Source organism: Helianthus annuus, chromosome 11 (genome assembly GCF_002127325.2).
Source record: "Helianthus annuus cultivar XRQ/B chromosome 11, HanXRQr2.0-SUNRISE, whole genome shotgun sequence".
In the NCBI taxonomy this organism is placed as follows: Eukaryota; Viridiplantae; Streptophyta; class Magnoliopsida; order Asterales; family Asteraceae; genus Helianthus; species Helianthus annuus.
The window spans coordinates 10,912,292-10,936,880 of NC_035443.2; the positions used below are offsets into that span (position 1 = coordinate 10,912,292).

At 37.8% G+C, this 24,589-nt stretch overlaps 1 protein-coding gene across 1 annotated transcript; it reads left to right on the forward strand.

Moving 5' to 3' along the window:
• Nucleotides 1-431: 431 nt before the first annotated feature.
• LOC110914485 lies at nucleotides 432-10,374 on the forward strand. Its single transcript, XM_022159275.2, has 2 exons — nucleotides 432-737; nucleotides 8,649-10,374. The coding sequence occupies exon 2, from the start codon at nucleotides 8,650-8,652 to the stop codon at nucleotides 9,157-9,159; it is 510 nt and encodes a 169-aa protein (XP_022014967.2). The 5' UTR covers nucleotides 432-737; nucleotide 8,649; the 3' UTR covers nucleotides 9,160-10,374.
• Nucleotides 10,375-24,589: the final 14,215 nt, after the last annotated feature.

The window sequence follows — 24,589 nt, forward strand, 5'->3', positions numbered from 1 at the left end:
TGCGGATCCCAATTTCTTTAACCTAGAGGCACTATTTCATACTCATAAGTCATAACCTTCCTACATCTTTCTCACCACCCCTTCTCTTAGGGTGGTCGGGGTGTTCTCGGTGACCCCTTGCGGTGACCTCCTTCACCGCTTAGGTGGGGTGGCGCCATCAATTCGGTGAGGTAGAGAGAGGGAGGAAACCGGTGGGAAGCTACCGAAGAGAGGGGGAGGAGAGAGGGATGAGGGACCAATCAAAAGTTTTTTTTTTTTTTTAATAAAAACCAAGTCACCTAAGAGGGGAGTGCCGCCATCAATTTAGGGTGTTAGGGGAGTTTAAGAGGGGAGTTGACGTGACACACGAGTATTGGTTTGGCGTAAGAGAGGGGACTCACCTCTTAGGTGAGCACCCCTTACACCCTTACAAATCCTCACCGGTAACCCACCCCTACCCACCGACCATCGTTCCCTTCCCCCATACCCACCTTATTCTTCACCCCCGATTACCTCATCGGAGAGCAATACCCACAATCACCTACCGATCATCTCCTGACCACCGGAACCACTTCCACCGCGACAACCAGCGATTACCCACAATCACCTACCGATCACTGTCGACCACTGTCGACGACCTCTGTCCACACCACCGTTGATCGCCATATCCACCGTAGGGCTCCGATTGACTTCCGTCAACAGCTGATTAACAAACAGAGTTTTATAATTTATCTAGTTTTCGGCTCAAGTGAATTCAGGTATGAAAGTTTAAATCGTTTTACGCTTATGAAAAATTATTGTTTCTGTTCATATTTGCTCTGAAAATTGGAATAATATCACTAGGTTATTGTGGGTTGAAGCTAGATGTGAAAGGGTTGATTTTGAGTGGGACGAGATGGGTCAGGGAATTCAATTGAGATTGAGTTTGGTTCAGATATGGGAGTCTCTTTTGGGTTTGATGTGAGTTTGTTAAATGGGTATTGAATGTAATTGGTAGAAGGTTTCTATTCTGAGTCGAGAGACACTTCAAACGAGTATTCAGAATGCCGTAGAGTTTTAGTCGAGATATGTCAGTAGGTGTTGGTAATTTTAGTGTTATCAACGGATTTTAGGATATTGGATTAACTTGTTAATCGAGGAAATAATGTTAGAGAATAAATGAGTTAGGTGACGTGGGAGTGCGGGCTCGATTTAATCCTAATATTATTTGAGTTTATTATGTAAATAATTTTTATGAGCCTTGTAACTAATAATTAGTTTGTAATTAATGGAATGGGATCAAATACAAACACTTAAGTTTGTAAGAACCATAAGAACCAATACATAATTGACAAGTGTCCATCAATAAAAAATTAGTTTAGGGGTAATTTAGACTTTTTGACCATATTTATTTATAACTAATTAAAAATAATTACAAAAAATATAATCAGCACAACACTATATAATTAGCACAACATCATTAATCGTTCTTCATTATCAGCACATCGTCCTCGAATCGTTCTCCATTATCAACATAAACGACATTAGCACAACATCTTCAATCGTTCTCCATTATCAGCACACCAGATGTGCTGATTATATCTACTTTTGGTGTTTGTTTGTATTATTTTGTAATTAACACATAATCAGCACCTTATTAGCACAAATATAAAACACCTTTTGTTAACTTTTTTTAAAAAACACTTTTATAAATACAAAAAGGTATAGCAATATGGTACTCATATTAAAGATAAAAAAAATACTTGATTTTATGGTATATATTTTTAAAAAAAATAATGAAGTATATAAAAGTTATTTTAGTTTAAAAAACCTTGGTGGAATTTGTATTTAATAGAAAATGGTCAAATGACTAGCAATTTTACAAAATTACCCCTAATTTGTTAGTAGTAATTTTTAATTATAAGAGTTTTATTTATAATCAATATCAACCCTTGATTTAAATTAACAATGGTTCAGATCTGTTCTTACGGTTCTTATAATTAGCACTGTTTGTACAGGATCTCAACCCTGTAATTAATAGCTCTAAAGTTATATACTATATATTATATTATCATTGCTTTATGAAAGCCCATTAATTATTTTTAACAAATGGAAAATACGTTGGTATGTTTGTGAGGCTATGATGACTGTTTTCAAAACAATTAAATATGCTTGTTGGGCCATAAACATGGATTAATCCATAAATGTTAATTTTGGAAAAGGCCTTATATGAAGTCTAAAAAAGACTTCTGTTCCTCTCGATCAAAAAGAACATATGGGATACGCACAAAATACATAAGAATAAAAAAGACTTACGGTTACTGTTGGTGTGCTCTTCACAATTCTCATTCACATATTCAACCAAATTCAATTCCAACAAGAGTGATCTCTGTCTAATCCGATAAATCATTACATGTAACCCGCAAATAGGTTTATCTGATAGTTCTCATACGATTCAGAGATTAATCCAGGTTTTATCACAAACTTTGCAATTTCAATTCGGTTTCCAGGTTTGTTATTTCTTTGAAATTCACTGCTCTAGACCAATTATACAACAAAGATAAACCTATTTTAGGGTTCAATTTGGTTATTGGTTGTGATTTCAAGTTTGAAAAATATTGTACAGTGAATATTTTTCTGTTCTGAGTTTGTGAATTAACCCTAATTCACATGTTCTAGTGATTAATTTGGGTTTGTTTATCTTAATTTAGAACTATAGGCTTATAAATTTCAATTTTCTAGTAGTGAATTTTATTCTGTGGTTTTCTGAGAACCCTAATCTGCAAAGTTTAACTTTTAATAATTAAATCATTATTTGTTTTGGGGATTGAATTCTATTGCTTTATGTTAAAGATTGAATTTTGGTTGCAAAAGTTTTAGAATCTCATTGGATTTTGGAATTCAACCAAGGCTCACGGTTGTGTTTGGAATAAAAAAAAAATTGTTTTGATTTGGAATTTACGGATTAAATTCTGAATTCACAACTTTTGGTATTATTAGATTTTCTAGAATTGCTCCTTGGTTAGAATTTTGAATTTGATTCATCAAATTCAAAATCAATTATTGGTTCGTATAGAGACCTGGGTATAGGTTCGTAATATGTCTAGTAACTAGAAAAGTTGATGGGAAATAAAAGAAAGTTTAACTTGGACGAAATTAATTCCAATAAGAAACCAAAAGGGGGTTGTTGGAGATGTGGCAAGCCGGGGCATTTCAAGAAAGATTGTCATGTGAAGATTACTAGTGGAAACAAAGCTAACATAGCGGGTCCAAGTGGGTCAAAAGATACAAATGCTCCACACGGTACGCTTACTAATTCTACTTTAAGCTTGACAAAACCTATGAGCTTTGTAGTTGATTCAATTGGTCATTCGGGACATGTTAATTATTTACAAAACACAAAAATTGGATCTGATTCAGACAAACAAAATTTATTTTGTGATTTGAATAATAAACAAATAAAAAGTAATAATTTTGGATCAAACAAATTTAATACAAAGGTGCAGCCTACTAGCTGTGATGGTACAAACATAAGAAGTGTACAAGTCGAAAAAATCCCATTGAGGTATGAAATAAATGAAACTCGGTCTTCGGGTTTGTTATTGGACACAAAAAGTCCAATGGTTTATAAACATAATTCGGTTGAGAATTATGTATCATTTATTTCTGAATCCTTTTATGTACAAGATGATATGCTTGCATGGTGGGTTGACTCGGGTGCTACGAGTCACGTTTGCAAGGATCTCAAATGGTTTGAGAAATTCGAACCAATTGAAGATGGATCTATACTAAGGATGGGAAATGTTGCAACCGAGCCCATCAAAGGAGTTGGAAAAGTTAGACTTGTATTCACGTCTGGAAAACACTTGTTGTTAGATAATGTGTTGTATGTACCGGGGATTCGAAAGAATCTCTTATCTGGGATTGTATTAAATAATTGTGGTTATAAACAGGTCATTGAGTCGGATAAGTTTATTTTATCTTGACATGGAACCTTTGTTGGATTTGGATATTTGTGTAATGGCATGTTTATGCTTAATATTAATGTCCCGTCTGCTGTTGAATCTTTTTGTATGGCATCTACATCCTCTAGTAATGTTGAGAATGATTCACGTCTATGGCATGCTAGATTAGGTCATGTTAATTATTATAGGATGAAAGATATGTCTAAAATGAGCCTAATAACCTGCCTTTGACATGCAAAACTGTAGTAAATGTCATACTTGCAAGTTGACTAAAATTACTAGGAAACCGTTTAAAGATGTTAAAAGGGATTCTAAGGTATTAGAATTAATTCATTCTGATTTATGTGACTTTTATAGTACGCCCTCACTTGGAAATAAAAAGTATGTGGTTACTTTTATAGATGATGCCTCTAGGTTTTGTTATGTCTATCTGTTGCACTCAAAAGATGAAGCTCTTGATAAATTCAAATTTTATAAACAAGAGGTAGAGCGACATCAAAGTTGTTCGATAAAGAACCTTCATACTGATAGAGGTGGAGGGTATTATGATCCAGTTTACTTTCAGTCTACTGGTATAATACACCAAACTGGTATAATACACCAAACCACTGCTCCTTATACACCATAACAAAATGGTGTATCAGAGAGGAAGAATAGGACTTTGAAAGAAATGGTTAATTCCATGTTATCATATTCTGGGTTAAGTGAAGGTTTCTGGGGTGAGGCTATGTTAACAACTGTTATTTGTTGAATAGAGTTCCTAATAAAAAGTCTAAAGTAACCCCATATGAACTCTGGTACAAAAAGGCACCAAACTTGAGTCATCTTAGAGTTTGGGGTTGTAGAGCTGTTGTAAAGCTTACTGAACCAAAATTGAGAAACATAGGTAAAAGAGGCATTGATTGCATCTTTATTGGGTATAGTGAGCATTCCCTTGTTCATAGGTTCTATGTCACAGAACCAAATGACTATGTTTCTGTCCACACTGTGATTGAATCAAGAACTGCTGATTTTGGCAATGAGGATAGATTTTCTTCTGTGCCTAGACTAAAGGACATGCCTTATAGTTTGAAAACATCAGCTGTAACTGAGTTTGGTAGTAACTCTGTTGGTACCAAAGATGTACCATCGACTAGTACTGAACCCAGGAAAGGTACTAGGGTCAGGAAAGCCAAGTCTTTTGGCTCTGACTTTCATCTTTATTTGGTGGAAGGAACCAGGAATGGGGTTGAACATCAGTATAAATATTGTTTCAACATTGAGGATGGTCCTAAGACATACAGTCAGGCAATGACATCTAGGGATGTTGCTTTCTGGAAAGAAGCCATCCAAGATGAGATGGATTCTATCATGCATAATAATACATGGAAATTGACTGATTTGCCTCCTGGTTGCAAACCTTTGGGTTACAAATGGATTTTTAAAAGAAAGATGAAAGTTGATGGTAGCATAGATAAGTTTAAAGCCAGGTTGGTTATCCAAGGCTTTAGACAAAAGGAAGGAATAGATTTCTTTGATACCTATGCTTCTGTTGCAAGAATTTCCACCATAAGGCTTCTTTTAGCTTTTGCTTCAATTCATAACTTGGTAATTCACCAAATGGATGTCAAGACTTCGTTCTTGAATGGTGAATTGGATGAAGAGGTATACATGAAACAACCTGAGGGTTTTGTATTACCTGGACAAGAGCACAAGGTGTGTAAACTCATCAAATCATTATATGGTTTGAAACAAGCACCTAAGCAGTGGCATCAAAAATTTGATGAGGTGATCTTATCTCATGGTTTTCTTCTAAACCAGGCTGATAAGTGTGTCTACCGTAGATTTGAATCCTCTGGTAAAGGAGTGATTATTTGTCTATATGTAGATGATATGTTGATCTTTGGCACTGATCAAGATCAAGTTGATAAGACAAAGAAATTGTTGCCTTCGAATTTTGAAATGAAGGATATGGGGGAGGCGGATGTGATCCTTGGAATACGGATTAAAAGGAGTAACAATGGTATAACCATGACACAGTCTCATTACATTGAGAAAGTGTTGAAGAAATTCAATCATTATAATTGTTCCCCTGTTAGCACTCCTCTAGATCCGAGCATCCGGTTAATGCCCATTTCTGGTGATTCAGTTTCACAATTAGAGTATTCTAAGGTCATTGGATGCTTTATGTATGCTATGATTAGCACAAGGCCTGACATAGCTTATGCTGTGGGTAAGTTGAGCAGATTTACTAGTAATCCTAGTGCTCAACATTGGCAAGCAGTGAACAGACTGCTTAAGTACCTAAAAGGAACCATGCACTTTGGTTTATGCTATTCAGGTTTTCCTTCAGTTATAGAAGGGTACTCTGATGCAAGTTGGATAAACAATAAGGAAGATCATTCCTCCACAAGTGGATGGGTGTTCTTACTTGGTGGAGGTGCTATCTCCTGGGCTTCAAAGAAACAAACTTGCATCACTGACTCAACTATGGAATCTGAGTTTGTGGCTTTAGCTGCGGCTGGTAAAGAAGCGGAGTGGCTCAGAAATTTGATCTATGAGATTCCATTATGGTCGAAACCGATATCACCAATCTCTATCAGGTGCGATAGTGCAGCTACATTGGCTAAGGCATATAGTCAAGTGTACAATGGGAAGTCTAGACACTTAGGTGTTAGACATAGTATGATTAGAGAATTAATCATGAATGGGGTGATATCCGTTGAGTTTGTTAGATCTGAGCTTAATTTAGCTGATCATCTAACCAAAGGGTTAGGAAGAGATCTCGTGAAGAAATTAGCTAAAGGGATGGGTTTAAAGTGCATTTTAAATATCTTATGTCAATACACCCAATTCCCATCTAATACAACGTTAGATGCAGAATTCAATGCGGAAAGCTTGTTATAACGATATTGGAACACATTAGCAAATCATCCCAAGGTATGTGTTCAGACTGCAAGATAAAGTAGGTTGAAGTTGAACTTCTTAATAGTTCATTGATAAATTGCAGTGCAGGTGCAAGAGTAATGAACTACCTATAAGAATATGAAGTTTAGCCGCTTCAAGAAGCTTTGGACTTGAGCTTTGATATATTCTTTGAAGGATTAGGACACATGCTAGTAAAATATTGTGTCAAGTGGAATTTGGATTTGTAAACGTTTGTGTATATTACCTACATGTATTTAAATGGATAACATGGGTTCAATCCATAGAGACACCCTGTTATTCTAATATTTGTAACGTGTAATATACTAAGTGAAAATTCAATCCTCGGGACATTTTCATTATGCATGCGTTTGTGTTTCTGTGAGGAAGGTTAAGTTAATCATGGATACCACTAAAATGGGGGAGGAATGTTGGTAATTTTAGTGTTATCAACGGATTTTAGGATATTGGATTAACTTGTTGATCGAGGAAATAATGTTAGAGATTAAACGAGTTAGGTGACGCGGGAGTGCGGGCTCGATTTAATCCTAATATTATTTGAGTTTATTATGTAAATAATTTTTATGAGCCTTGTAACTAATAATTAGTTTGTAATTAATAGCTCTAAAGTTATATACTATATATTATATTATCATTGCTTTATGAAAGCCCGTTAATTATTTTTAACAAATGGAAAATACGTTGGTATGTTTGTGAGGCTATGATGACTGTTTTCAAAACAATTAAATATGCTTGTTGGGCCATAAACATGGATTAATCCATAAATGTTAATTTTGGAAAAGGCCTTATATGAAGTCTAAAAAAGACTTCTGTTCCTCTCGATCAAAAAGAACATATGGGATACGCACAGAATACATAAGAATAAAAAAGACTTACGGTTACTGTTGGTGTGCTCTTCACAATTCTCATTCACAGATTCAACCAAATTCAATTCCAACAAGAGTAATCTCTGTCTAATCCGATAAATCATTGCGTGTAACCCGCAAATAGGTTTATCTGATAGTTCTCATACGATTCAAAGATTAATCCAGGTTTTATCACAAACTTTGCAATTTCAATTCGGTTTCCAGGTTTGTTATTTCTTTGAAATTCACTGCTCTAGACCAATTATACAACAGCAGGTAGTAAATGATTGAATGGTGAGAGGGATAATTTTGAGTTTAGAGTGTTTGAAAACAGGAAATTAAGTTGATATTAAGCTGAAGTGGCGATAGAACGAGACATTGAAACTATTTTGCAAGTAGTGTCGAGTTGATTGAAGTTAGGCGATAGAAATTTTTAAATTCAAAATGCTTGATAGTCAGTCAGATGTTGCTGGTTAGTATATTGTGTTAAATATAAATTGCGAAGAGGGTTGTGCAATGTATGATGAAGAGAGTTGAGAAAGCAAGTGATATGCAGTTAGTGAATATGCAACAAAATCTTTGACATAAGAAAACAGGAGCAGTTAGTTGTATGGCCTGTTGCAAGTGTATTAAGTGGATAAAGCGGCAAATAATGCCGAAGTGGTTAAGTTGAGCGAGGAGTCAGGCTGGGTGGTTTAGTCGGGGCACGATGTGTATATGTGTATATTTCTATACACATATTCGATTCGAATATTAAAATACTTGTTATAAGTTTCGGTCGATTCGTTTGTACCCGATCTCCATTCGAACGAATTGACCGAATTACATGTTATTCTGACTCGCATCATGATGTCATCACTATTGTTTGTTATTGACTTCGTAACCGCGAATGAAATGCTATACGGTTACGAATGTCACCGACATTAAACTAACTTGAATTTTTGAATGCTTTCAGGATGTCGGGCGAAGGTGCATCAAGTGCAGGAGGAAAACGCAAGCGCAAGTCATCGAAAAAGAATCAACCGGTTCAATATAGGATGCCCGAGGAGCATCCGGAACCTAATGCCGTTGCAGTGCCTCTCGATCAGCGGGTGTTGCGCAATCACACACTTTTACGGTTTATGTTGGGCACCGACGAATATGAGAGATGCGAAAAGTTTTTGGAAATGGAATTATTTCAGCACAGGACTGTGAATTGGGGAATGATTGATACTATGAATCAACGAGCGAAATTGGAAGGGTTGTTAGGACGCAGATGGTTAGAGGCAATACGGTGCGCAGAGCCACAGTATGCGGAACTCACTGTTGAGTTTCATTCTACTTTTAAGTATTCGCCTGAGTGGTTCATGCAACCATATACAGTTCGGTTTGTGTTGGGGCGTCAAGCATTCAGAATGAGTGTCCCACAGTTTGCAGAGGCGATTGGGTTATACACCAGGGCGGAGTCGAGTTCAACGGGTTATTAGGTAGCATAGTGAATCTTAAAAACTATCCCTATTAACTAATCAAATTCATTAATTCCGAGGCCATGTCTATGTGGTGTTTTGAATCAGAAAACGGATTTTTATATTAAAACGGGTATTCGGGATTCCGGGTGGAGGTTACTTTTTCTCATCTTGATAACACTTTTCGTGACAAATTGTGTTTTCTTTACAATTAAACAAACAAACCCCCAATTTAGATAGTTTAGTTTTAATTAATTTCTTTTACGCTAACCACAAATTCCCCGTGGATACGATACCCTACTTACGCTATCTACGTAGTTTAGGAGGTCGTTACGGGGAATTACAGTTAAGCGAGAGGATTATTATGTGACGGAAGAAGAGTTATCTGAGTTTTGGCTGACGATAGCGGATTCAGCATGGTCGACACGTGCGGTGGCATCTTCGATTCGGGATCCGTTTGTCAGATATATTCATAGGATCATCGCGTGTACAGTCATGGGTAGGAAGGGTGGAGAAGATAAGGTGAGTCAGAATGATTTGTTCTGTTTGTATTGCATTATGAATAGGATAGAAGTGAATTTGGCGATAGTGATGTTGGCGTCATTCGCACGGGGTCGTCGAAAGGGTGGTCAAGCAAGGTTGCCATTGGGTACTTATGTGACTAGGTTGGCAAGGCATTTGGGTGTTACTGATATATATGCAGAGCGTCTGTTGACTCCTGGTCCAATTACAGCTGAGTTTGGGATTGAAGAGCTGCGTCGAGCGCAGATGATTTGTTTGGACGAGCCGCTTCGTTGGGAGGCGGTAAAGCAGGGTCCTTCTCACAGACAGAGAGTGCGTCTGCAGTCCGAGCGTCCTCAATCCGAGCGTCCTCGTGCGCAGCGTCAGGTACGTGCTCCTGTATCAGCACCAGTGACATTGGAGTCGTTGAGGGATATGTTGTTGGTTCAAAATGGCGTGTTGAGATATATTATGGAGCGTCAGCACATAGAGGTGTCGGATTGGTTTCTGCCACCACAGCAGGCTGCTGGGGATGATGAGGTGGCTGGTGAGGATGAGCAGGTGGAAAATGTTAGTGAGGAGTCTGTAGAGGATGACGAGTAGATGGTTCTAGCAGTATCAGCGCCGGTGATTTTGGTTATCTTTTGTATTTTTCCCTTTTATTTTGTTTTTAGCTGATGATGGTCTGTATGTAACTTGATATCTGACATATTTGGGGAAAATTGTAAAGGTTAACCGGTTGGGCTGATATATATATATATATATATATATATATATATATATATATATATATATATATATATATATATATATATATATATTATGCTATGATTATGTTTGGTGATGTTGCTAGAATTATTAATGGGTCGTATTTGGCTGGGAACTGTGGTTGGAGTACTAGTGCGTTTTGGAAGGCATGGAACTAGACAGATGCAGAAGGACAAGGAAATCAGGGGAGTCTGTTCCATTTGTTGTTGTTGTATTTTTATTTCTATTTTTGTTTTGAGTTTGTTTGAGTCGTAGTTTCCTTCTTCATTGAGGACAATGAAGGAAATAAGTGTGGGGAGGGGGAAACTAGTGTCTCGTTTAGATTGTCGTGTCATAGTTAGTTCAGTCGTAGTTTTAAGTTGAAAAAAAATATAAAAAAAATTAAAAATAAAAAAAATCCATAAAAATGAAAAAAAAAAGTGGAAAATGTCCTGTAAAGGTTTTCGCACAAAAATGGAAAATGATAGGTGTAGTTAAATCAGTGGCTTTTCAATTACTATATATATGAGATAATAAACAATCGGTCACACGTCTAATTTAGGATATGTGGGTAGGCCCAGGCCCAGCTGGTTGAAAGGTTCCTTAGGCCTGATATAAAATAACTTAAAATAGGAGTCTTGTGGGTTCCCGCCTTAGGAGTTATGGTAAAACTAAAACTGTAGAGAGTATAAGGGGTACGTCATAAGTAAAAAACTTATAAGTTTTTCCGATTAAACTTAAACTGGCACACCTGTTTCTTTTTGTGAAAACAAATCCGAAACAGTGTGGCGCCAAAAAAAAAATATTCCATCCATTCATCTGAGCACATGTAAAAAAAACGTGAAGTTTATGGCATTAACCATGGGGATGGTGACTCGTATGGCGTATGTCCGCTGAACTGATCGTATACAAAAGCATGTAAGCTCACAATATCATCCATTCATCCGTCATAAAGTTTAATCGGAATAAATATAAGAGTTTTTATATAAGGCGGTAGATTATAAATCTTTTAACCTCATAAGCTTGAAACGGGAATAGGTGGAGTCATAGTCTTTTGAGTGTGGGATCCATGTATGACTATATATTACTTAAACTTAATGGATCGAAAATAAGGGCTGTGAAACCGGCGGTTGGGTTTAAGTGGATCGTATATTCACAATCTTGGTTAACGTGTGGTTAGATTTATTTTAATAAAATAATTGAATATATTGAAAGCCATTTGTTTTAATTGTGATTCCATTGCGAATAATTTTTCGGGGACGAAAAAAGATAAGTGTGGGAATGTGATGTGTGGGTGCAAACACGTCATATTATGTATAGTTTTGTGTCGATTTTAAGTGTTCGAGTGTGTTTATTCATATTGATATTAGTACTTATTGGTTGTCGGGTTTTTCAGGCTTAACGATGCTTAAATGCAGTATAATGATCATACAAGCTGGAAAACGGATGTTACGATGCAATACGGAGCAAGAAAATAGTTTCGCTGAAAACCATGCTCCCTCGCGCCACGCGAGGGAGTCTATGTACGTTGTCGCGTGGCGTGAAAGACACAAGTCAACGAATCAGTCAAAACATACTCCCTCGCGCCACGCGAGGGAGTGAGGAGATGCTTCAGCGTGGCGCGAAAGGGTTAAAGCGTATAAACATTGTTTTTAACCTATTTTTCACATGGAAACCAGGGGGAATCATCAAGCAGCCGCCAGGAACGATTGGGAGCACTTGTGGGCGATTTTTCTCATCATCTTTCATCTTCCAAGCAAGTCCTTCATGCTCGATCAATTTCTAACAAATCTTGAAGCAGTGATGACTACGATGCGTGGCTAAAATTCTTATAACTTCTACTCGGATGAACTTTTACATTGTTTTGCATTAATTATTGTTTGCGGATTCGTATAACTGGTACAGCTTGACCACTTGTGTTGGATTCTTGGTAAACGTTTCTTGTGTTTGAATTACTTGTCGTTTATTAAGCGTATTGGCAACTTTCTTGCGTTGTTAGCGGGTTAGTAAATTGGTGGGTAGTTGATACAATTAAACGGGTTATTAGGTTGCATAGTGAATCTTAAAAACTATCCTTGATAACTAATCAGATTCATTAATTCCGAGGCCATGTCTATGTGGTGTTTTGAATCGGTAAACAGGTTTTGATGTTAAACGGTAATTGGGATTCCGGGTAAAACCCCCAATCTAGTTAATTTAGTTCTTAGTGGTGCACGATCCAATGCTAACTTAATACTGTGCATAGATATCAGCTATTGAATTATCAGCATGTGTGAACCAACCACAGTAAATTTATTTGAAATTCTATGCCAATCCTTATCGAGACACCTTTCGCAAGTCACAAGTATACACCCATCCCATATTTGCAACTAACATTGAAAATGTTACACAAGTAGCAGCACAACATGTCCACCAGTAAAAATAGCTAGATAACAGGATAAAAATAGGCATAGCTTCCAAAATTAACCGAAATAGCAGTACAAACATTTCCATGTTTATCTATCAGCTTTACCGCTTTTGCACATTCCCTCAATCCCTCTTGCGTCTCTCATCGCCCTTGCCAACAGGTGACTCATTGTTTGGGATGAAAAGGCATGAATTCAGTGGAGAATCTTATATTCTTGCCTCAGATATCATCTTATATCGTTTGCTAAATCATTGTATTTGTGGAATGGTATTAACATTTTCTACAATTTCTATTCTTACTACATTTTTTTTATTATTCATATTACTTCGTGATTCATTGTCCCGGACGTACCCCTTTTTGCACCTTGTGCCTAGGTGACACGCAAACCCTTTGCGCCTTGTGACCTTGATTACTGTTAAAATGAGTGTTAAATATTTTTAGTTCATTCATATGTTGTTTACGTTCAGTATTATTAGTTTGGGTGTTGATTTAGCAGATATAACACATGGAGGACCAGGATGGAATATTTGCAGGGGTTAAAGTGAAACTTGCTTTAAGGCGGTGCAATTATTGAGAAGTTCAGGGTGTTGGTTGTAACTTTGAATATGTCTGGACATATATGAGGAAAGGGGTTTACGCAGATGTGAAAATAACCCCCAATTTCTTTCATCACTCTCTCTCTCTATTGCTTACCTACAACACAGACGTTCTTCTCTGTTCTTCAAGATGACTGATTGTTCCGGTGCAGGTAGGGCTGATGTAGATTCGTTATGAATCTTGTTTTTCTGTTAGTCCGGTTATGGTTCTAGCATCGTTGAAGATTTGTTGAAGATCTTGTTGATTTATTTATTCTGTATTGTTGAAGATCTTGTAGATCTTCATGTTTTGGTATTTCTGCGTTCGTTGTTCACCGGACTAGTATGGTCTGGTTGTTGTTGATCCAGTGATTGGATCCTGTTGGTTGATGTTTCTGTCTATAATCAACTGATAGTTTATCAGTTGATTTTGTACTTTGTAACTGTTGATTTAGATCTTACATATGTAAGATCTAGGGTTTAGGGGTTTTTTTGGTTTGGGTTAAATAATAAAGTTTTACGTCACGTTTTTGTCGCTTCTCTTGCGCTTTATGTTGTTATTCGTGTTTTGTATAGATCATTCATACCATTTTTGACATGGTATCAGAGCCACAGTGCTCCGATTGATGATTATTTGTTACTTGTTATCCGCTGCCTTGTTTCTGATCGTTTTGTATTTTGTGTTAGGGTTTCAGTTCTTGGTAACTGTGCTTGGTGTTTGATCTTCTCGAATCTAGTGTCTCTGGTAGTGCTTGTGTTGTTATCAGACGAAACCCTAAAATTAGGGTTTGGTGACTTCGGAGTTTCTTCTCGGATCTTCTTCTGCGTTAGTCTCTGAAGCCGTTCAAGTTTAGGGCAAACTAACCTGAAGTGTTCTTGGTGATTATTCTGTATCAGATTTTGTAGTTCTTGAAAACTACAGATCTGATATTTGTAGAAGATAATTGCACCCGCTGTAAGATCATTCTGTTAACTCTTTTACATTTCTGTTGTTGGTTAGTTGAAGTCGGGGTAGTGAGGACCGGCACATATTACTTGTTGCTTCTGTGATTCTTATTTGCTGATTTGTGCTAGCTTCTGTGTTTTTTGTTTGCTGGTATATGTATTGTGTTGGTTCTTGTTTGTGTTTACCTTTCTTGTCTTGTGTCGTAGGTCTTTTAAGATAGTTGTGGCTCCTGAGTAAAGGCTTGTCCAGGCACCATAGAGTGACGAACCTGGAATCTGGTCCCTGACTCAGCTTCGCCCTAGGTTCTTATTTTCTGAGTGACTCATATATTGTGTTCTTGTTTATTCATTGGTGTCTTATTTTTTTTGTCTGTTTTTTGATGACTTTTTTTATGCTCATAAAAGGTTTATATAAGGTGTTTTTTGGTCTTAACCTGTTTATTTTGAAAGTTTTTCAAATATTGAGTCTTGATCTGATGTGTTTTAGTCTTGAGCTTGTTGTTGGTGTGTTCTTCACATTTAAGGGTTTCTTCATGTTCTTAGATCCAATTTTGTGTTGATTCAGGTCGTATATGAGTTCCTTGTTGTTTATGTAGTTGTTATCTGTTGGTTCTCATCTTTGTTCGATTTAGAGGGTTAGGTTTTGTAAGTCGTGACAGTTTGAGTATTTTTTGGGTTTTGTATGATAATTGAATGGTCATGTTTTTTTTTAATCATGACTGGCTGAGTTTTTCATTGCATGATCCTGTTGTTTCATTCATGATTGGATGTTTGGTTGCCATGTAATGTCTTACGTTTATAGTTATATGATCTTGTATTTGCTGTTATAAGGTAGTTCAGATTGAAATGTTGTCTCTTGTTGTGTGTGCTTTTTCCCTCGGTGTCTATGTGGTTTGTGGTAAAGAGGTTGTTTAAAACGTCTGTCACTATATGACTACTAAAATTGTTGAATGGAACTTGTTTTTTAATACCATAAAAGGTTTATAACAGAGTTTTGTTTTTTAATTTTAGTGGTTATCCAGAATATTAAAATTGTGTTAAAAGAATCATGTCTACTATGTTTTGCATGTTTGATCGTTTAATTCTTGTGATAGAGGAGGTTGTCTAAGTAAAAAATTGGTTACTAACTCTGTCATACATTGTTTCGTCTGAAAGTTTGTCTTCTAATGGTTGAATCGTGTGGTTCATTGTAATTGTTTAAGGCTGTTATCTTGAATGTTGGTTCAGTCTTATGTGTTTTTCTCTTGTGTAAGAGATAGTTTTTCCTTGTCTTAGAATCAAGTGATCGCTCATTTTTGTCTTGAACAGTGTATAAATGTCTTTCGGCCCTGATCAGTATATGACTTATTGTATGGTTAGTCAAAATATATGGTTTGGGTGTTTCTAACCACTTGTTCTGTCAAGTTTGTTCTTGATGTCTGTGTCTGCCTAGCTATGAGATCTATATGTTGAGGATCTTTGTCTTGTATGTTGTTAAATGTCTTTTATTCGCAGTCTTGATGTCTGCTTGTCTATGATCTTGTTTGTATGGTTAGTTTGAGTTGTATGGTTCATGTTTAACCGATGGTATTGTCAAGATTATTTTGTATATGTGACAGCCTTGTATGTTATCTCTTGTGAGATGTTTTTGGTTGCAAATTATGAAGATTTGTGGTTTTGTTTGGCTGTGTCTTATTGTCTTGTTATTCTTGTCTTGTGTGTGAGATATTAAATCATGTGATTTTGTATTTCATTATTTGTTTAGGCTGTAATTGTTGTTTGGTATAGAAGTGTGTGCTTCTTGTTATTTTCGATCTTGTTTCTCTCTACACCTTGTTTGCGTCTCATGTACTCATCATAGACTTGGGATTCTTAGTTAGAATTCTGTTAAATTTGAGTTGAGTTACTTTGTATTATGTGAGAGATTCGTAAGGTTTTTTTATTGAAGCTCTTGTACTGTTTGTTCCCTAAAGTATCTACGGTTTCTTAGATTTGCTTGATTCTTGTAGATTTTGTGTAGATTATCATGTGGTAATCTGTAGGGTTGTCTTGTGAGAGTTTCATGTTGTATTTGGCTAGAGATTTGTTGTATTTGAGTATTGTTTCTTGCTGCTACTAGTTTAAAGTTGGTTATTGCTGTTTGATGCTCATGTTTACAAGTCTTGCCTTGTCATGAAAGTCGTGTGACTTTATGTTTGTCAGATGTGTGTTTGATAGTGGTATGTAATCGAATGCTTATGGTATAGTAAATATTTGGTATGAATCTTGTGATTTCATATTTGTTGTGAAGTTGTAAAAAGTTTTTTTCGCTTCATTCAAATTACTCTTTGAGTTCTTCACAAGTGTTGTCTTTAGGACTTGGTTCCGAAGTCTTAAAAGTTGTGTGACTTTATTATTAGATGTATACTTGGATTCTGCTATGTAATCATTGTTGACTTTGTTCGTTCTTGTTTAGCCGAATGTGATAGTCAGCAAATTGTTGGTCTCATGAACTCGTCTGGTTTTTCCATGCTTAACAAATAGATATTTGTTTTCTTGAGTTTCTCATGGATCTGTGAGTGATACATGGTCTCTTTGTATTAGCTTCTGTACGCAGGAATTCTCTTGCCTTTATATTATCTGTTTCTAAACAACTCTGCAGAAATGTTCTCTCTCTAGGTCTAGGGTTTGTTTGAGTTTATTAGGTTGTTCAAGCGAAATCTGTTAAATCATTAGAAAGAGTGTACAAAACATTGTGTTGATTGTCTGTTACCGGTATTGTTCTTGATACAAATCAAAGTTTGTCTCAGCTTGTTGAATGTTTTTTTATCAACTTTAACATGATTTTATCAATTTGTATTTTGTAAACTTAATACCTTCCTCTAAAATAGTGAGAAAGTGTTAACTTTGAAAAGTTGTAGTTTCCTAAATGGTATTTCAATTGCCCAATTCTAGACTACACATAGGACAACCATTAGATATCAGCAACCACAGAAAAATGGTCAAGAAAATAAAAAAATAAGTTTGGTTGGTAATTGAGTGTTTGACTTAATGACAGTGAAGTGTTCATAACTTGTTCACATCATTTTTCTTGATTGTTTATTGGAGTAGCTTTGTTGTTTGGTTTGTCAAAGTTGTGACATTTTTTTCAAATTTGAAGATTTTTTTTCTATAAATGTGTTGTCGTAATGAGGTTTTGGAAAATAAATTTATATTTTGAGACATTCTTTAATGAAAAGTTAACTCTTTGTAAACATAGTATGTCAAGTGCTATATTTCTACTATTCGATTTGTTTGGCATTGGGCTGAGGCGAAGGTGTAAAATACATCAACTAAATTCATGTTTTTTTTTGATGGATGGGTTAAGAGTTGCTCGACTTGGTTGCGCAACACAAAGTGACTCTAGAAAACTATTAGATTTGGAAAGACAAGTTCTGTTTTACATTAACAAGTTGTTTTATACAGATCGTCTTCAACTAATACACAATATTGGTATGGTAACATGGATTAATTAGGGAAGTTATTTATGACCCTAAAATCTACGGTTTGCCTGTGTGAAGATCCGGATTTTGTAGTGATTCTAGACTTCTAGTTGAGAGTTATTTAGAGTTGTTGCTGGTTGTAGCAGGAACTCTAAAGATTGTTAAGTTGGGTTCTTGTCGGATAAAGGTTGATTATGAGAATCTGTTGGCTGACATTTTTACGAAAGGGTTATGCATTGCTCAACATGAGTTAATGTGTGGCAAATTGAGTCTAGTCAACTGGTTTGCACATATGAATGATGGGGGGGGGGATGTTGAAATGAGTGTTAAATATTTTTAGTTCATTCATATGTTGTTTACGTTCAGTATTATTAGTTTGGGTGTTGATTTAGCAGATATAACACATGGAGGACCAGGATGGAATATTTGCAGGGGTTAAAGTGAAACTTGCTTTAAGGCGGTGCAATTATTGAGAAGTTCAGGGTGTTGGTTGTAACTTTGAATATGTCTGGACATATATGAGGAAAGGGGTTTACGCAGATGTGAAAATAACCCCCAATTTCTTTCATCACTCTCTCTCTCTATTGCTTACCTACAACACAGACGTTCTTCTCTGTTCTTCAAGATGACTGATTGTTCTGGTGCAGTTAGGGCTGATGTAGATTCGTTATGAATCTTGTTTTTCTGTTAGTCCTGTTATGGTTCTAGCATTGTTGAAGATTTGTTGAAGATCTTGTTGATTTTTTTATTCTGTATTGTTGAAGATCTTGTAGATCTTCATGTTTTGGTATTTCTGCGTTCGTTGTTCACCAGACTAGTATGGTCTGGTTGTTGTTGATCCAGTGATTGGATCCTGTTGGTTGATGTTTCTGTCTATAATCAACTGATAGTTTATCAGTTAATTTTGTACTTTGTAACTGTTGATTTAGATCTTACATATGTAAGATCTAGGGTTTAGGGGTTTTTTGGTTTGGGTTAAATAATAAAGTTTTACGTCACGTTTTTGTCGCTTCTCTCGCGCTTTATGTTGTTATTCGTGTTTTGTATATATCATTCATACCATTTTTGACAATTACTATGCCAGAAATATCACATAATCAAGTTTTAATGTTTTAATAAACATTCACGTTCCCTACTATGATATTTTTTTCCTAGTTATATAAGTAGCTTAGTACTAAAATGCATTAAGCCAATTCTCTAGCATGCACCTGTGCTAGTATCAAGAAAATAAAGGCAATATGCTCTTCAATCACTGACTCTAGTATCCATACTCTCAACCCAATTTTATCAATACTTTACATATATGGACTTTGTAGTGACAACTACTAAGTACCAACTACTAATCCCTTCCAAAGTTAACCAAGGAACGTGTAATTGACAAGCCAACAGCAAAGGGTCTGGAATTATAAAGATATTAAAAGGATTGTAGCACCAGCATATTAATCAATTTTATGAATGACGTGACCTTTGTCAAAGAATACAAGCACACGCACCAGTAGTTTTCGTTATGTGTATAACAACTAGATACTATGTGTAGGAGTTACCTTAGCAGTTGCTCTCTGGACCAGCATGGCAGCATCTGCCCGTGCATTCGCAAACCTCCATTGCAAATACTTATTGTGTAGCAGCCTCAAAGCATGTGCATCAACAATGGCATTATCTCCTACTTTTCTTCTCCTAGTTTCAGCAGCAAAGCTAAGAACAGATGGTGTGTTGCCAACATTACTACTAGACCCCATTCCACTCCGCGCTCTTGTTGGACTGGACAAACCCCTTGATGGAGCCAACATGGGCGACGATGGCACACTGTTTCTCGGGGAAGCGGGTCTAAAGCCTCTTCTAACCGGAGAGGGAGACAATCCTCGTGGTGATAGTGCTGGACCATATTAGAGCTAGGGTTATAATATGTCATTAGTTAGAGGGTATTAGATGTAATTTGTTTTCTTATTTATAATCTCTTGTAATCTCTCAATCAATATACAATAATACAATACATCGTTATCTCAATTTGGTATCACAGCCAGGCAATATTGCCGCCACCCAACCCTACCCTTCTGATCGGAAACCTCCACCATTCCCCACCGCCTCCTCCTCCCACGCCATGGCCCTTCTTGCTGCCTTTACATCCCAGGAAAAGACTTCCAACATGAATCACAAATTTCCCTTCACCCTTAAACCCACAAATTACCACAACTGGAAAACCATGCTTCAACCGTTTCTTGAAACAACCAACATGTTTGGCTATATTGACGGTACAATACCCTGTCCACCCGCCACCATTACCACCCCTGCCTCCGGCTCCGGCGAAAACGCCAGTCCGGCAGCCACCCAACCCAACCCTAGTTATACCACTTGGCGTCATAATGATGCACACATCCGATCGCTTCTTATCTCTACCGTTTCGGAGGAATCGTTTCATTATGTTAAAGGAACAACTTCCAAGGAATTATGGGACAATCTTGAACGCGGCCACGCCCCACCGACTCATGCTCGTGAATTCACCATCAAATCACAACTCATGAGGATTGTGATGAAAGGAGATGAACAACCAACCGCGTATCTCAATCGGGCCATGGCTTATGCCACGGATCTTCAAAATATCGGTAAACCCATTCATGACAATGATCTTATCATGTTTATTTTGTCAGGCCTACGTGCTGAATATGATGGCCTCAAATCTAATCTGCTTGGTAGAGAAACTCCCATCAGCTTAAATGAATTGTCTGCCCTTTTATCCAATCATGATTATATGCTTCACAAAAATGATCCCGTATCTGCTGCCACACCCTCCGCCTTCACCACGGTAACCTCCGACGGCCTTCCCCCACCGTCGGCCACCCAGCCGCCCGCCAACCAGCAGTCCGCTGCCAACCTTTTGACTGTCCAACAGCTTGCCTCTCAACTTGGTTATAGTCTTACACCTAATTCACCTTCACAAGCCTTGTTTACAAATCGATCCAGTCGTGGTCGTGGTTCCTCTTATTCTCGAGGACGTGGCAGACAATTCAACAGGTTTCCTTCGCGTGGTCGCGGGTCTTTTGAATGGGCATCAATTACTAATCAAGTTCATGGAACTTGCAATCGTTGTGGCATTGGTCATATACCATCTGATTGCCCCAATCGGGATGTTTCGACTCTTCGCACAAGGCCTCAAGCTAATTATGTTGATACTCGGTCTCAAGTCTCCAACGATCATTGGCATCCAGACACCGGAGCAAATCATCATGTTACACCAGATCTTTCAAGCATCGGCACTTCCGAGCCATATCAAGGCTACGACAATCTTCACGTTGGTAACGGTAAAGGACTTCCTATCCTACACATTGGTTCAACAAACATATATTCACCTTCAAAAACCTTTTCCTTAACCAATATTTTACATGTTCCTCAAATTAAACATAACCTGCTTTCCGTACAAAAATTTTGCCTTGACAACAATGTTTTCTTTGAATTTCACCCTTTTTTCTTTTGTGTGAAGGACATATCTACACGCACTACCCTACTCACGGGTCCAAGTAAGGATGGTTTATACTCACTGGCTCTTCCAAAATTTCATTCCATTCCGAAGACTGCTTTTTCTGCCACACGTGCTCCAGCATCTGTTTGGCATCAACGTTTAGGACATCCCCATCATCGTGTTTTACAGTATATGTTATCTCGTTATTTACTTCCTGTTTCAGAAAAATCTTTTAAGCATGTTTGTTCTTCGTGTCAAATGGGAAAGTCTTGTAAACTTCCTTTAAACAGTTCCTCGTTTCGTAGCAATAATATTCTGGATTTGGTTTATTGTGATGTTTGGGGTCCCGCACCCTCTTTGTCCTTTGATGGTGATAGATATTTTATGCTTTGCGTTGATCATCATTCAAAATATATGTGGATTTTTCCTTTAAAACAAAAATCAGATGTGTATTTACTATTCAAACAATTTGTCCTAATGGTTGAACGTCAATTTAATACAAAATTAAAAAGTGTCCAAACTGACTGGGGTGGAGAGTTTCGCAATCTCTCTACCTATTTTACTTCTCTTGGCATCATTCATCGTCGATCTTGCCCTCACACAAGTGAACAAAATGGCACGGTTGAACGTAGACATCGTCATGTTGTCGAAACTGGTCTTGCTCTCTTGGCTCAATCATTCGTTCCTCAAAGATTCTGGCATTATGCTTTTGACACTGCTGTGTATCTCATTAATCGTATGCCATCCACCTCCAATTCTCTTACATCTCCATTTGAACGTATTTATAAACGCTCTCCCGATTTCTCCTTTCTAAAAGTCTTTGGATGCCAGTGTTTTCCATACTTACGTCCTTACAATCCTCACAAAATGGATTTCCGCTCTACTGCGTGTATTTTTCTCGGCTATAGTCCAGTTCACCATGGGTATCGTTGCTTCGATCCATCTCATGACAGAGTGTATATAGTTCGTCATGCTCGTTTCAATGAAACCATTTTTCCTTTTAAACCTAAACCTACCGTCCCTTCCACATCATCACCTGAACCATACTATTCTTCCTTGCACAATCCTCCTATGCCTTTTCCTGACTCACCTAACCCGTCCGAGACTATTCCACAACCAACTTCCTCCACAAATAACACCACCACTTCCGCCCCTCAACCCAACGCCACCCAACCCCCACCCCCTCGACCGAGACCATCTAATCTAAGACAGAACCCCAAACCTACCTCTCGATTTGATCCCTCTGCTTTTCACACTACCACCACACCTGTCACTCCCACCACCGAACCAGCCAATACCTCCAAAACCCTCCCTCCCATTCCCGAACCAGCCCAAACCGAACCCACCAGACCAACCCAAAAATCTGAACCACCTACTTCTGAACCCGTCACCTTTACCGCTGCCAACAAATTTACCGAATGGCGTCGTGCTATGGCAGAGGAGTTTTCGGCTCTTGTTAGTAATGGTACATGGTCTCTTGTTCCCCCGGTTCATGGGGCCAATATTGTTGATTGCAGGTGGGTTTACAGGATTAAACGAGACAAAACAGGTGCTCCTTTTTGTTATAAAGCACGGCTGGTTGCCAAGGGCTATACTCAAACTGCAGGTATTGATTATCAGGAGACCTTTAGCCCGGTTGTAAAAGCTACAACCATTCGTGTTGTTCTCTCCTTGGCAGTTACTCGTCAGTGGCCACTTCGTCAACTTGATGTGCAAAATGCATTTCTACATGGGCAACTTGAGGAAACAATTTATTTAAAACAACCACAGGGTTTTGTGGACAGTACTCACCCTGATTATGTTTGCAAACTGCATAAATCTCTCTATGGCCTCAAGCAAGCTCCACGGGCTTGGTTTACCCGTCTCTCCTCCACCTTACGGCATTTGGGGTTTACGGGATCTACAACTGATCCCTCTCTTTTCATCTACAAATATGGTACAACAGTCCTTTACCTTCTGGTTTATGTTGACGACATTATTGTTACTGGGAACAATGCGGCTGCCATTCAACATGTTATTTCTGCTCTAAGTTCTACACTTGCGTTAAAAGATATGGGAGATCTTGATTACTTTTTGGGTCTCGAAATTATTAGACGTGGAAAAGACATCATCCTCTCTCAACACAAGTATCTTCTTGAACTTCTTGACCGCTCAGGCCTCTCGGCGGCTAAATCTGTCCCATCTCCCATGAGTGGCTCCACTGTTTTAACTCCGGATGACAGCCCCAAGTTTTCGGATCCGGCCAAATATCGTCAGGTTGTTGGTGCTTTACAATATGCAACACTTTCTAGACCGGATATCACTTTTGCAGTTAATCGGGTATGTCAGTTCATGCACTCTCCCACTGAACATCAATGGAGCGCAGTTAAGCGCATCTTGCGTTACATACAGGGCACCGTCAACTATGGGTTACTTATTAGGCATGATTCCAGTTCCACTCTTCATGCGTTTACTGACACCTCATGGAATCATCTTGCTGCATTCTCTGATGCTGACTGGGCAGGTTGCCCAATTGATAGACGCTCTACTGGTGGTTTTGCCATTTACTTGGGCTGCAATCTTGTGTCTTGGATGGCTCGTAAACAAAAGACTGTTTCTCGCTCATCCACAGAGTCTGAATATAAAGCGGTTGGTGATACGGTTGTTGAACTCATGTGGCTTGAATCATTAATGAAAGAACTTGGCTTTGTTTCTGATTCTCCTCCAGTTCTTTGGTGTGATAACTTAGGAGCCACCTATCTTTCCTCGAACCCTGTTTTTCGTGCTCGTACCAAACATGTGGAAATTGATTATCATTTTGTTCGCGAGAAGGTGGCTAAAGGGGGATTACGAGTTAAGTTTATATCTACAACAGATCAAATTGCGGACATCTTCACAAAACCACTTCCTACTGATCGTTTCAACTTTCTCAGATCCAAGCTGCAAGTCGTTCCCCGACCTCAGCTTGAGGGGGCGTATTAGAGCTAGGGTTATAATATGTCATTAGTTAGAGGGTATTAGATGTAATTTGTTTTCTTATTTATAATCTCTTGTAATCTCTCAATCAATATACAATAATACAATACATCGTTATCTCAATTGACCATATTTTAGACACCTATTCACTGAAGGTAGCTTATCGTTTTGGGACAACGGAGGTGAAACAGGCTCCGATTGTACTCTCCTGAGACGATTAACACTATCTTGCCTATATCTAGTCGGCACTATAAGTGCACCAGGCTTCGCACCGTAGATGCTACCAAGAGTGCTAACAGAGGACACACTCTCCACATCCGAAACAGCACGATCGGAACTATCAGAATCACTAAAAAGCTTATCAACACTTTTATTAATCCTATTAATCTCTGGTTTGTTAGGTTTCAAACTCCCCTCCCCGGCC

Excerpts from the sequence above, each read along its gene's own strand:
- LOC110914485 (XM_022159275.2), top strand. The coding sequence starts at position 8,650 with ATGTCGGGCGAAGGTGCATCAAGTGCAGGAGGAAAACGCAAGCGCAAG.